This window comes from Polypterus senegalus, chromosome 10 (genome assembly GCF_016835505.1).
Source record: "Polypterus senegalus isolate Bchr_013 chromosome 10, ASM1683550v1, whole genome shotgun sequence".
Lineage (NCBI taxonomy): Eukaryota > Metazoa > Chordata > Cladistia > Polypteriformes > Polypteridae > Polypterus > Polypterus senegalus.
This window is the reverse complement of record NC_053163.1, coordinates 121,278,581-121,291,493: the sequence shown is the minus strand read 5'-3', so window position 1 is coordinate 121,291,493 and position 12,913 is coordinate 121,278,581. Positions and strand designations below refer to the sequence as shown.

Sequence of the window (12,913 nt, the reverse complement as noted above, 5' to 3'; positions counted from 1 at the left end):
CATCCAGTTTAAAAAAGTTGGGGTGCGTGTGTAAGAGTCATGATCCCTGGAGATTTTCTGTGTATTTAAGACAAGTAAGAAAGCCCATTGTTATCAGGTTAAAATACCAAGAAGCTTCTTTAGTTTTATTTATCCTGTCAAATGATGAATATGAAATTATGTATTTATAACAAGATAATCTGAAAATTTAAAAAGAGACTTAAGGATTAAAAAAGAACTTCCAAGTGTCAGTTGGAGATCATCAAGTCCAGGAAAATAAATAATGGTAATATTTTTTTTTTATTCTAGTTAAAGTGGACATGATAGATAAATTGAATTTAACTTTAGAAAATAAAAGAATACACCTGGAATGGAGTGTGGCTTCCTCCAAAATCCCACATCATTGTTTGGAATATGAAGTTCAATACATGAAAAACACAAAAGAATGGAAGGTATGTGGCCTGTGCTAAAATCTGTTTAAAAAAAACATTTGGCTGATGTATAGTAGAATTATTTTCTCATAATTGTAAGATAACCTTCGATTGGATTTTTGGATTGCCTCTCTTGTTCCTCAATGAGAGTCCCACATAAACACTGGAAGGCAGTTAGCAGACAAGCAATTGGATACAGAGCTGTAAAGCAATGAAACACCGTCCACTGTGAACTGCAGATGATGTAGTGGTGTTCAGAGGAGGTAGTCAATGACTGCTTTGAGGGTGGGCATCATAAACACATTGTTCATTACTTCTACCACTCATTTAACATGCAGGCAGGTAAGCATGTCCATTTATTACACTTTCATCAAAAGCGCTCCAGATTTATTATTATTTTTTTATTTTTGTTTGAAACTTGTCCCCCAATTTTAATTGGTGTCTTAGCATTGTGAAGATTGGCCACCACCACGAACAGACACCAAGACGGCTAAGTCCGAAATACACTCTTTTATTGTGTTTCCTCCTTACAGTACAGCACAATGCACCACTCCTCTCTCGTCAAGCTCTGTCACGCCACCTGCCAACTCCGGCTCTTGGAAAGGAGTGAGGCGGCCCTTTTTATACAGTAGCCGGATGTGCTCCAGGCGCTTCCTGACAAGCTTCATGCAGCTCTTCCTGTTGTGGCAAAAGTGCTGCAGTCCATGTTTCCTGGAATATTTGGGTGCCGCCTGGCGGTGGTCATGTGCCCCAACAGGGTGGAGCCTCCCAGCTCCGATCTTGTAGCTCCGCTGCACCCCAGGGCAGTAGCCCTCTCGTGTCCCGGGGGAGGTATTGGCGCTCTCCCGGTCCTTCCACGTCCCAGGCATCCCGACTCTGCAGCCTTCTAAAAAACAGAGACAACATCATATTAAAAGGAGAAACGAAACAAAAGAAATTCTCCCCATCTTCACAACGTTTTGAGTCTTATCTTAAGAAAACAAGAAATACACCCTGAAAATAGACTGTCAGTTTGCAAGAGTATGAGATAAGATTGATATATAAAGGAGAGGACTTAGCATGAAGCCAACGTAGTAATACTTATTAGTGTTTAGGGGACATCCTGAGCACCAGTAATGTTACTACTGGAAGGTCTGCTAATTTTCATGGCAGAGAGATTGAAAATCAATCATTTATTACATTTCCACCAGTTTAGGGATCGTCCCTGGCCAGAACTGAACAGTCTGAAGTGGAGCCATGGAGGCATAACATCAATACAGTGAAGTTGTATGACATTACCAGAACATGTGCGGACATGTGTCAGTAACATTGAAGGGGCAAAAGTGACAGAGAGGAAACGGAGTGAGAAAAGACTAAGAGCATCGAGGTGGTTAGGAGATGAAAACCATAACTCCACATGGTTTGAGAATTGACCTCTGCTGGAGAGTAAGAATATGGGACAGGAGATAGAGAAACCAAGTTTTAGGGAGCTGAATGTCTGAAGCCCAGCATCACTGAAAATCTCTCCAAGGCAAATGCTGCCTTGATAAGCCCCAATGAGAAAGAAAGAGAGTGCCTCTCCAATTTCGAGGGTCTCATTTACAAAAAATTACAATTTCATTATGCTGAGGATGTTGGGTTAGGGCTATGAGTTCAGCCACATATCTCCAGGTTTTCAAAGCATGATGAATAAGAGGGAAACGAGAATAAGATTAAAAGGAGAGGAATTTGAGGAATACAAGTTATAATACTTCTAAGAATAAAATAAGGGGAATAAGAATAAGAGGAATAAAAAAAAGATGTAAGTTTCCGAGTGATAAAAGGAAGGGTAGATGGATGGTGTGGATCAATCAGACGCAGTTTAATGCAAGACCAAGAAAGATCAATGGCAGAGGAAGTAATTCAGCCCGACAGTGGGTAAAGTTTGTATGCATGATGGTATGTCTTGTTCTGCCTCATTGTTTCTATACATGGTTATGATGTGAGAGCAGGATTCATCGGATGTATTAACAATGCCTCGTTTACTTTTACAGCATAAGGCTTATGTAGGTATATTACATGAATGAGGTTTTATTGGCATGTATATATTTTTATTGCCATTATTTAATGTAAGGGTGTTGAAAGCTTGGCAGAATGTGTGACTCTAAGCATATTTAAGAGCAAGCCAAAAAAACTTGTAAGCTTCAAATGCAGCTTTAATTATTATTCCAGCATACATCTACTTCAAAAACTGAAAGGCATCTGATGTTATTTTATATCAAAGTCAAAATCAATATTCAGACACAGTAAGAAAATCACAAAACGTGCACAGAGGAAGAGATAAAGCCATAAACATTGGGGCTCAGTTATCATGCAAAAAATATTCAGTCCCACAATATTAATAAAACAAATATTAGAAAAATCCCCAAAACCCCACACTCCTTTATCTGACAACATTTCAAAGGTATTTGGTCTGAAAAGAAAAATCGGAAATCAGGGTTGCCATGCTAAGTGACCTTTCTCCCTTCATAGTCACCAAAACACCTCCCATCCATCACACTTGGCATGACTGAGGTTTAGGAAAATTCAGACATCTCTTATTCCTCCTAAGGTGTTTTGTAAGGCAACTGAGGTTTTCATTTGTCTTGTCTACCACGTGCATCAAAAGAGACTAAAAATTAAGAATAATCTTATCCCTAATCTTAAAATCAAACCTAAGTACCAATAGTAAAGCTCCACAAGCTTTAAAAATATTAGTCCCCCAGATGTGAAACGAAAGCTATACTTTTACTGAGCAGTGTGCTTCCTCGCGAAAAAGAGAGAAAACATACGAAGAGATGATTGAAAAACTGACTTCAAACAATCTCTGTTGTGATCACGAGAACACTGTCAATCCCTGTGACCCTGATCTAAGCATGGCATCTCCTCCTACTGGCTGAATATATGCCATGGCCTTTAAACCTAACACTGGGGGGAGAAAGCCAAAAACATCAATTAATCTGATCAATGCAAATTTACGTGAGGCTACGCTATACTGTAAGTAAAGTGCAGTTGGGAAGAATAAAACATAGTAAAAATAAACCATAATCTACCATATTATTGACTTAATGTAATTTGCTACAAAAAATGCAAAACACACAATATGAATAAAAATGAAGAACAAAGTGGTTAAAAATAAACTCAGTGACTAAAATAACCAAATTCAGTATACAACAAAAGCTGCACCTTTGAAGTATTATAAGAATTAAAACTAATATCTATATTTAAATGCCTTTGCATAACCAAATAACCTGTCACTGAGAAATGGTAAGAAGTACACAATTAAGTGACCCCTAGTAGTCCGCCATAAGGAGACAGACCCATTAAAAATCAAATAGCACTCTTAAACAACAAGCACTAGCAGCCAGCAATCCAATGTGGACCACTCCTGAAACACCAAGGAGAAGCACAGGGAAGTGTGTTGCGAGGTCTTTGTTCCTTTACAGTGGGTAGTGACATCCTTCAAATCTTCTACAACTATGTGATAGCCAGAGTGGTTTTCTGTGCTGTAGTGTGCTGGGCCTGTATCATCAGGAGAGGCCCACCAAATCAACAGGCTAATTAAAAAGGCAGGCTCAGTTATAGGATGCACTATGGACCCCCTAGAGGTAACAGAGGGTGAGAGAATAAAACAAAACGGAGTGCCATTATGAACAAAGCTGCACATCCTCTCTTTGACACACTAACACTGAGGACTTTCAGCTAACAAATCATTAAGCAGAATTGCGTCAGGAGATGCTACCTGGGCTTCACACTACATCTGTATAATGCCCCACTGCTACTGCTCTTTTATCTAGATAGATAGATAGATAGATAGATAGATAGATAGATAGATAGATAGATAGATAGATAGATAGATAGATAGATAGATAGATAGATACTTTATTAATCCCAAGGGGAAATTCACATAATTCAGCAGCAGTATATTGATACAAAGAAACAATATTAAATTAAATAGTAATAAAAATGAAAAAAATAAAAATAAAATTAGTGTTTGTAATTCTTGAGTGTTTCTGGGAGGGGTGTCATTGTTTATTACATTTTTGTATTATTTGTTATATTTTGAACTTATGTTAAAATGTAAATTTCCTTCTTAAGACAAATAAAGAATGACAGTATCTATCCATCTACACGTCACTCTTTTCCTGCAGTTCTGCTGAGGCAATGTTTTTGCTACTTGTCCCTGATACGTATATTTAAATGTTTTTGTCTGTAAAAACAGACAATATCTTTGGCACAGGAGTGACAATATCGTAATCTCCCAGTTCTAGGACACCCAAAACACAAAGACCTCTACAATAATCTCCATTTACCCGGTGACAATATAATACAAGGTGACGATCACAAATCAAGGAAGCCCCTCGCCCAAAGCCCAACACCTCCAAAACAGCCAACTGCAGAGAAACCTGCAGCCACCCGCTCACCACTCAGCATTCTCAATGAAAGCTGAGCTGCAATGTGTGCCTCATTTCATAATCACCAGTATCAGGTGTGTTTCATTCCACAGCTTCATTATCTAATTAAACATTTCTGAAAAGAACCTCCTCATTTTCTTCTTCCAGGGGCAACATTTATGAAAACCCAAACCAGCTGTGTCAACAATCAACACTCACATCATTAATAAAACGTTTACCTGTTACATTTTCTGCTCCACAAGTAGTTCAGACTTGTTTCCCTGAATTATTTTTTTTAATAATGAGTCCAGATATTAATGCCTTTTAGCAATTGGTAATCTTAACTAGCTAGAGTAAAGTTCATCAAAAGACGCCTGGGAGCTGTTTTTGTCTTCACTGCTTTGCTTTTATGTGTTGTGTATACATCCAAATTCAAAATGTCAGAAGTTCTGTTCGTGATACTGCATCTTGAAGTCTTTAAGTTTGTGGTGAGTGATTTGCCAGTTTCAGCATTCACTGCCTTCTGTATCCACAGATGAGACAGTTTGCCAGTACCACAGTGTTGCATTGTGGGATTTTTGCTGTGCACAAGGCAGAAATCAGTCCTTTTGGCATAGTCAGGGATAACATTTCAGGAAACTCTTATACTTTCTTCATGCTATTTGGAAATGTATTTTTAAATCCTTACTTAACTGATGACCAGGTGTATAAATCAACAATTTCTAATATAATTTAGTAGAATTTACTTGCATTCTGCAAAGCTTCTATAGTTTAATCTTCATTTACATTTCATGTTATTTCTGATAATGATAAAGTCTGATTACACATCTGTGCACCTATTGTGACTGTCCTTGAGTTGAATGTGATTTTAGAATTAAATTAATATACTGTATGTTCATAAAATTGGATTATGTTTGGGCAGTAAAACAACAACCAGTCAGGGGTTTGTTTCCCAAAAACAACAAATCTTGGTGATTATGATTTATGTCAGTAAAGTACAAGCTACTTTTTTATGTGTTTCCTAAAACCTCTCATAAGCAGCCACTCTACTGGCAGCATAAAGTACTAAGTAGATAAGCCCTAAAGTCACCTGAAAAATACATCATAAGAGATTGAAAAACGGCCACTTGACAATATTTAATTTAAGGTGTGATGCTTTATTCATCTCGTGGTATGAAAGCAAGTTGTGAGAAGTAATATGAAGTCAACAAAACATCATCATTTTAACAATATAATAAGCACAGGAATAAACAGGAAATCAAACACATATTGTTTCTGCATAAGTAAATAGTATTGCTTTCTATCATGCTTTGAGTTTCCTGAGTGTTATTTTCAAATGCTAACTGGCAAATACAAAGGGAGACCCGCTAAAACCTAGCAGCCGTCTAACAAAATACTCTCCATTTCTTCCTTTTCTTGGATACTCCAAGGCTGCTTTGCCATGTTATCTGTAAAAAAAAAAAAACATTAATGACTGTAAAATCACCTGAGCATGTAATGCAGAAAACCTTTACGGCAGGCAGAATGAGACTCCAAGAGTCTGGACAGATGAATGGATATCAGTTGCTGCCCACTGGTTTATCTTTATATATAGCTGTCCGTTTGTCTGTCCAGGATTTTTAATCACCTGTACCTTCCAAACTGTGTGACCTATTGACCTGAAATTTGGTACACATATACTACATGACCTCTACTGTCCACTTTCAGGCTGATGATTGACCTCCAAGGTTATTCCTCTTTTTATTTTTATTTATTGTAGAATCAACTCTTGGCAGTGGCCAGCAAGGCGGCTGTGCGGCGCATGTGTACGGGCGCCATTCTCATTCCCGAATACCTTCGCCGTCACTTCTCCTACCTCTTCATATCTTAAATCATTCTTGAGGCAGATTGAAGACTTAAGTGCCAGATTAAGTGAAAAATTAAGGAAAATGTGCTCAGTAATTACAACACAAACACTGACTTAATCAGTTTTAACGCAAAAAAATGCCGATGAAAGAAGAGAAGAAGCGGGCCGCTAGGGTGGAGAAAAGAAGAGCTGCTCAGGAAGCAGCAAGCGCATCAACATCTGAGCAAACGAATGCTAAATGTACAGAGAGAGAAAGAGGAGGAAAACTAGGAATGCTCAGGTCAAGTCGTGCAGTGCGCTGTTACTGGTTTATAATAAATTGTGAATGCCAGAATCGTAAGGTGATGGAAGACATGGTTGAAGACACAAAAATAGGATTTCAATAGATTTTATTCTGGGTGGGCTTTCTTTACTGAAGCCATACTCTCTTCACCCAAATGTATCAATCTCAGTTCCTGTTCTTCCTTTCTCTTTCTTCCCGCTTCTCCAAATAACTATTTGGCAACTCATAAAAAAATCTCTGTGAAAGTAAAGTGAGCTACAAACTTGGAACACTGATTTTTCAAAACTTTTTAACAAACACAGAAATATCATCAACTTGTAAATGTGTACAAAGTAATTATCATGAAAAATCCCCTTCATCCCCTCCAGGAGGCGATCTCTTAGAGCACTTTAGCCACCGGCACATTCTACATTTCTGTCCACTGCTATCAGCCAATTTAATGCTTCCGCCCGATGTACTTGTCTTAAGTTTATTTATTTAGTTAATTACTTATCAATTGATTGATTGGATGTAATATTGGTCCCGTGAGTCTGTTTTCTTGTTTTTTTATGTTTCTGCTGTTGTATGCATTTGAATTTATGGGATTAATACAGTTTTTTTCTAATCTAATTATTAACAGTATAATTTATTTAAACAAAATTAACAGTATAACACAATAAAAGCCTTAATATATTTCATCATGAAAATGATACAATATAAAAATAAATCTTAGTATTGTAAATATTCAGGGAGCATGCAGATTACCAAGGATTTAACACTTTAGCTACTTTAGTTACTATGGGGTTTGAGACACACTCTTAAATTAACAAACAATCTTATGGTGGAGTTTGCAATGCTTCAGCATTACGATGTGTTTTATCGTATAGGGCCTTGTGGTGACCCTATTGTGTCCTGTTATACTCTTTATTGTATAGACCTTAATAAAATGTCTAAAGTCCCATACACTTACTACTCAGGTAATGTAGCACTTCCTCCCCGTTCCCTCTTACATCTGAGACCTCGAGCAATTAGACAGAGTAAATCAAAAGGCAGGAGGTAAATTACATGTTTAATTATGTATTACTGATAAAAATGCCCAAAAATATGAGCAAAGCAGAATACTTTGTAAAAACTGGTAAACCAAACAGCCCAAGGAGCAGTGCACCTTGGGTCCATAGACAAAGCCCTGCTTATCTTCAGTCCAGCTTGCTTTCCTACCACGTGGCCTTTGAATGGAGTACTGAAACAGACCACACGCTTGTCTCAATATGGTTGCCAAAATAGAGTTATCTTCATCAGGGTTTTCTCTTCAAGACCCGATGGTGAGAGAGGAGAGAAAGATAAAGGCAAGGTGACCAACATTATTCAATTCTTACACAAGACATGAACCAATGGCGTCTGATTCGAAACCAAATCGTAAACAGTCATACTTTAGACCAAAAGAATTAATGTTCCAGTCCCTTCCTGACCAGTTACCAATGAAAGCATTCAGGTACAACTCATCGCCCAGTTGCTTGGCTTAGTCAGTTTATGGCCTTCCTGCGGGCGATGCCTTATAGGCTCTGAGTCCAAACACAGTCGCCCTTGCCAAACTGGTTTGATACGTGTCCCATCACCCTGACATAAATTTCACACCCTGAGTCAGTCCTAAAGACTTTTGGAGTTTGGTTAGGTAAACAGCAAAGTACTGTTGTTCTCATTAATTAGGTAAAACATGGCTCCTGAAACACTGTCTAATATTACATTGGCTTTGTCTAGTTTACAGATAAAGACGGGTGGCACAGTGGGTAGCGCTGCTGCCTCGCAGTTAGGAGACCTGGGTTTGCTTCCCAGGTCCTCCCTGAGTGGAGTTTGCATGTTCCCCCGGTGTCTGCGTGGGTTTCCTCTGGGTACTCCGGTTTCCTCCCACAGTCCAAAGACGTGCAGGTTAGGTGCATTGGCGATTCTAAATTGTCCCTAGTGTGTGCTTGGTGTGTGTGTGTTGTGTGCCCTGCGGTGGGCTGGTGCCCTGCCTGGGGTTTGTTCCCTGCCTTGTGCCCTGTGTTGGCTGGGATAGGCTCCACTAGGCCCCCGTGACTCTGTAGTTAGGATATAGCGGGTTGAATAATGGATAGACAAATAAAGACATACAAAATATTTACCAACTTATATGCTAGAAATCACTCCATCACACAGTAATTTCACGAAGCACACCCAAAACACTTTTAAAAGGAGAGAGGCTGTTGTCTGCCGTCACCAAGGTTAGCTCAGACTGATAACTCACCAACCCACTGTGTAAGAATTTAATAAAAATCTAACAAATAAATCCAACAAGTTTAGGGTTGTGTTATTATATACAGGTAAGTGTTATATGTGTGTGTCACAATAATGAAGTGATACTTTTTGATTTGCTGAAATAATCTGACTGACTTTTCTAACTATTATTATTTGTAGTCTGATCTATAGCATGTAGTCTATAGCATGTATTAAGTTAAATTCTTGAAATCATTGATTCTGTATACCACTGTCAATATCCAGAGCCTAAATGTCAATGTCTAAATTGATATATATATATATATCTATATATATATATATATATATATATATATATATATATATATATATATATATATATATATATATATATATATATATATATATATATATATATATATAAATGTACTGTATTTACTAGTATAGACTTTATAAACTATGGGGCTGAAGTTCAATTTTGCACAAGCATTTGGAAGTTTTTCTTCTCACAGAATCCTAGACACGTGGAATTTGTAGTGATAAGAACAACAGCCCAGATGCTCTGCACCAGTACTTTAAAGACAGTTAAATGATGAAGAGTGAGGAGAATGTGTGGAGAGAAAACTCCAATTATCAGTTTCCGGCACAGAACAGAAACAACATCAGACTGCAAGATAGCCAAGTAATGGGAAGTGAAGCAAAATGACACATTTTATTGGCTAACGGAACGGATTACAATATGCAGGCTTTCAAGGCAGCCCAGGCCCCTCCAGTCCACGTGACACTTCAACTTGCCTGATGATGTGTCCTGAGCTGCCTCGAAAGCTGCCACATTGTATTCAGTTCCGCTAGCCAATAAAAGGTGTTATTTTGCTCATTGCATCCATAATGGCTAACACGGCACATCACCGTACTACTAAAGATATCCAAGTGAAACAGTGATTTATGCATGCACTTATATGTGTGAATGGCACTGATTTCTTGTATTTATTATCCCTGTGACGATATTCAATATGAACAGTGCAGGTGCTCCAGTGCCCAAATTGCCGTTGTTGGCTCACCCCGGGCACCTCATGATTTGCAAATCATTCACTGGTAATGACCATCAACAAACACTGTGACTGTGCTCCTTTAAAGGAAAACTATTTAGACTTTTTACACATCTAATATTAAATTCATCGTTACATTCACATGCTCAGATACAAGCACTGGAATCTTTTAAAAACCACTAGTTTAGAGGTTTTGGACAAAAACTAAACTCTTTTTTATGTAGCACAAAATTCAAACACGAGGATGTTTGTAATGTTTATTATGTCTAATATTCTTTGGGTGATTATTGGGATCTTCCCTAATCAGAAGCACTCAGCACAACACTCTAAAGACAGCTTGTTGTGGCAATGGGAAGAGTGTCTGCAGCACATTAACAATCAGGCAGTGCACAAGAAGCAGCATCATTCTTCTTCTTCTTCTTCTTCTTCTTCTTCTTCTTTCAGCTGCTCCCATTAGGGGTCGCCACAGCAGATCATCTTGTTCCATATCTTCCATAAGAAGCATACTATAGCGGCTAAACTATATAGTGCACAAGCACGTCCCAAGTGGTAACCTCCTCCTGCCTCTTGACTGCCACATATTAGGTGTTAGCAAGGACCTGGATGAACCACACAGAGGCAAATGGCGTGTGAAAGAAAAGGCCTGGAAGGAAGTTCATGACCATAAGTGACAAATTAAAAGAATCCATAATTTGACCTTGATTTAACGTTACTCTTTTTGTTTAAAAGTTGAATTTCCTGGTTATTGAAAATTTATAGTGGCCCTTCATTTTCATACTGTATACATAGAATACATTTATAAGATAGATAGATAGATATGCTGTGTGTCCCATGACTCTTTATTATATTAAACTGTTACTTGAGATGTTATTTTATGCTAACTTCGACTGCATTCAATAACTATGGAATTAACTGATTTCTCTCGTGTTTCTTTTTCAGGCAATATTCACAGATGAAACTAAAATCTCTTTATTCAATCTGCATCGCTGGAACTCATTGTGTTTCAGAATAAGGAGCAAAATAAATATGTATTGTGCTGACAATAACATCTGGAGCGACTGGAGCCTAGTAAAGTGCTTGTTGGTTTAACTTCACTCCTATGCTGTTGGATTCCTTGAACATGTTAATTCTTTTGTGTTAATCCCTTTATATTGTGAGGACTGAATGCACCATGATTACTGATGAGAAGTGTAAAAAGATTGCGTGCTCGAAAATATGTTATAGTCCACGAGCTAAGGTCGGCAGTGCACCATGGCTCTTATTCTTTAATCTATGGCCATTGTTTTGTTCTGTGCACTGACAAATAGATACAATATCATGTCTGACAAGTGTGCGAGGATTTTAGAAACCACATCCCAATTTCTCTAACAGCAACTGGAATTACAAAAGCAGTTCCACTGGATTGACCATTCATAGCCTGTCATTGACCTTGCTTTTTATATTATATACCTCATGTAATGTATATACTGTAGAATAGTATTTAAATTAAACAATTAACTGTAGTCTTCTTCCCTGATATCATAGACATGCACTTTCATTCAAAGTGGAATTACATGCTCAAAGAAGGACCAGATAAGTTTTGTAAAAGTTTTCATTTTCATTCGATTCACATTCAGCCTTACAGTCATTTGTAAAATTCACAGTTGGGAGTGTGTGAGTAAAATATAGCATAACGTTTATAACGTTTATATATGTTCTGTCAACACTGTAACCTCAAATGAAGAAAGGTGGGCACTAGGTGAACTGTATGGATAGAAGAACTCTGTAGCTTTTATAAAAATAACCTCTGGCCATTACAGTTATCACAGAGGTGCACTGATTACAATAATCGCTTAATATACAATTATCTACTGATTTATAGAAAAAACGTATATAGTGTATATGGTACACTGTTTATATATATTATAAACAGTTTTCATCTCCTTGGAAGTGTTCACTTTTTATTATGATATAACATTGAATCACAGTGGATTTAATTTGGCTTCTTTGACATTCAACAACAGAAGAAAGACTCTTTAATGTCAAATTAATTACAAATATAAAACACAAAATAATTGATCACCGAAGTATTCACTCCTTCAAGTCAGTATTTACTGTATATACTCACGTATAATTCAGGTCTTGAAACCTTAAAAATTGATAATAAAATCAGACCACGTTCAAAAATACGATAATTATCCATCCATCCATCCATTATCCAACCCACTATATCCCAACTATTGGCTCATGGGGACAATAATTATTATTTTTTATTTTTTTTATATCTTCTTGCTTCTTCCAATCTTGAACCAGTTTCTCAGACACATCGATTTTTTTTGCAGCAGCACAATTAACAATTTCTTTCGCCACATCAACGACGTTTAATTTAAAACCAGCTTCGTATTTTCTTCTGATCGATCGCTCCATCGTAGATAACGGATGCTCTTACAATAAACGTGTATGAGGGTGTGAGATACAAAAAACACAAAACAGTGCAAATGTTGCTTCAGAATAGTTCGGGTATTATAGTGTGGTCACGTTGGCACAATACATAGAAAAAAAAGAGTGTGCTCTGTGGTTATTCTCTCAGTGGGCGTTAGCATATCATAATCTCGGACCAATAGTGTGAGTTTCGATTTATACGACCAACATTATAAAATACCAGAAATTATACGATCAAATCAAGTCCCGACGCAAGTATATACGGTAGTTGATGCACCTTTGGCAGCCATGACACCCTTGAG

The 12,913-nt window shown here is 37.5% G+C and overlaps 1 protein-coding gene across 3 annotated transcripts in view; it reads left to right on the top strand.

Annotated features, from left to right (window-relative positions):
* Positions 1–12,263, top strand: part of LOC120536258 (interleukin-13 receptor subunit alpha-2-like) — a 59,984-nt gene extending 47,721 nt beyond the window's left edge. For all 3 annotated transcript variants that reach the window (XM_039764578.1, XM_039764579.1, XM_039764581.1), the window contains 2 exons: positions 289–431; positions 11,130–12,263. In XM_039764578.1, coding sequence (XP_039620512.1) covers positions 289–431; positions 11,130–11,279 — 293 coding nt within the window. In that variant the 3' untranslated portion in view covers positions 11,280–12,263. The remainder of the gene's footprint in view (positions 1–288; positions 432–11,129) is intronic.
* The last annotated feature ends 650 nt before the right edge of the window (positions 12,264–12,913 follow it).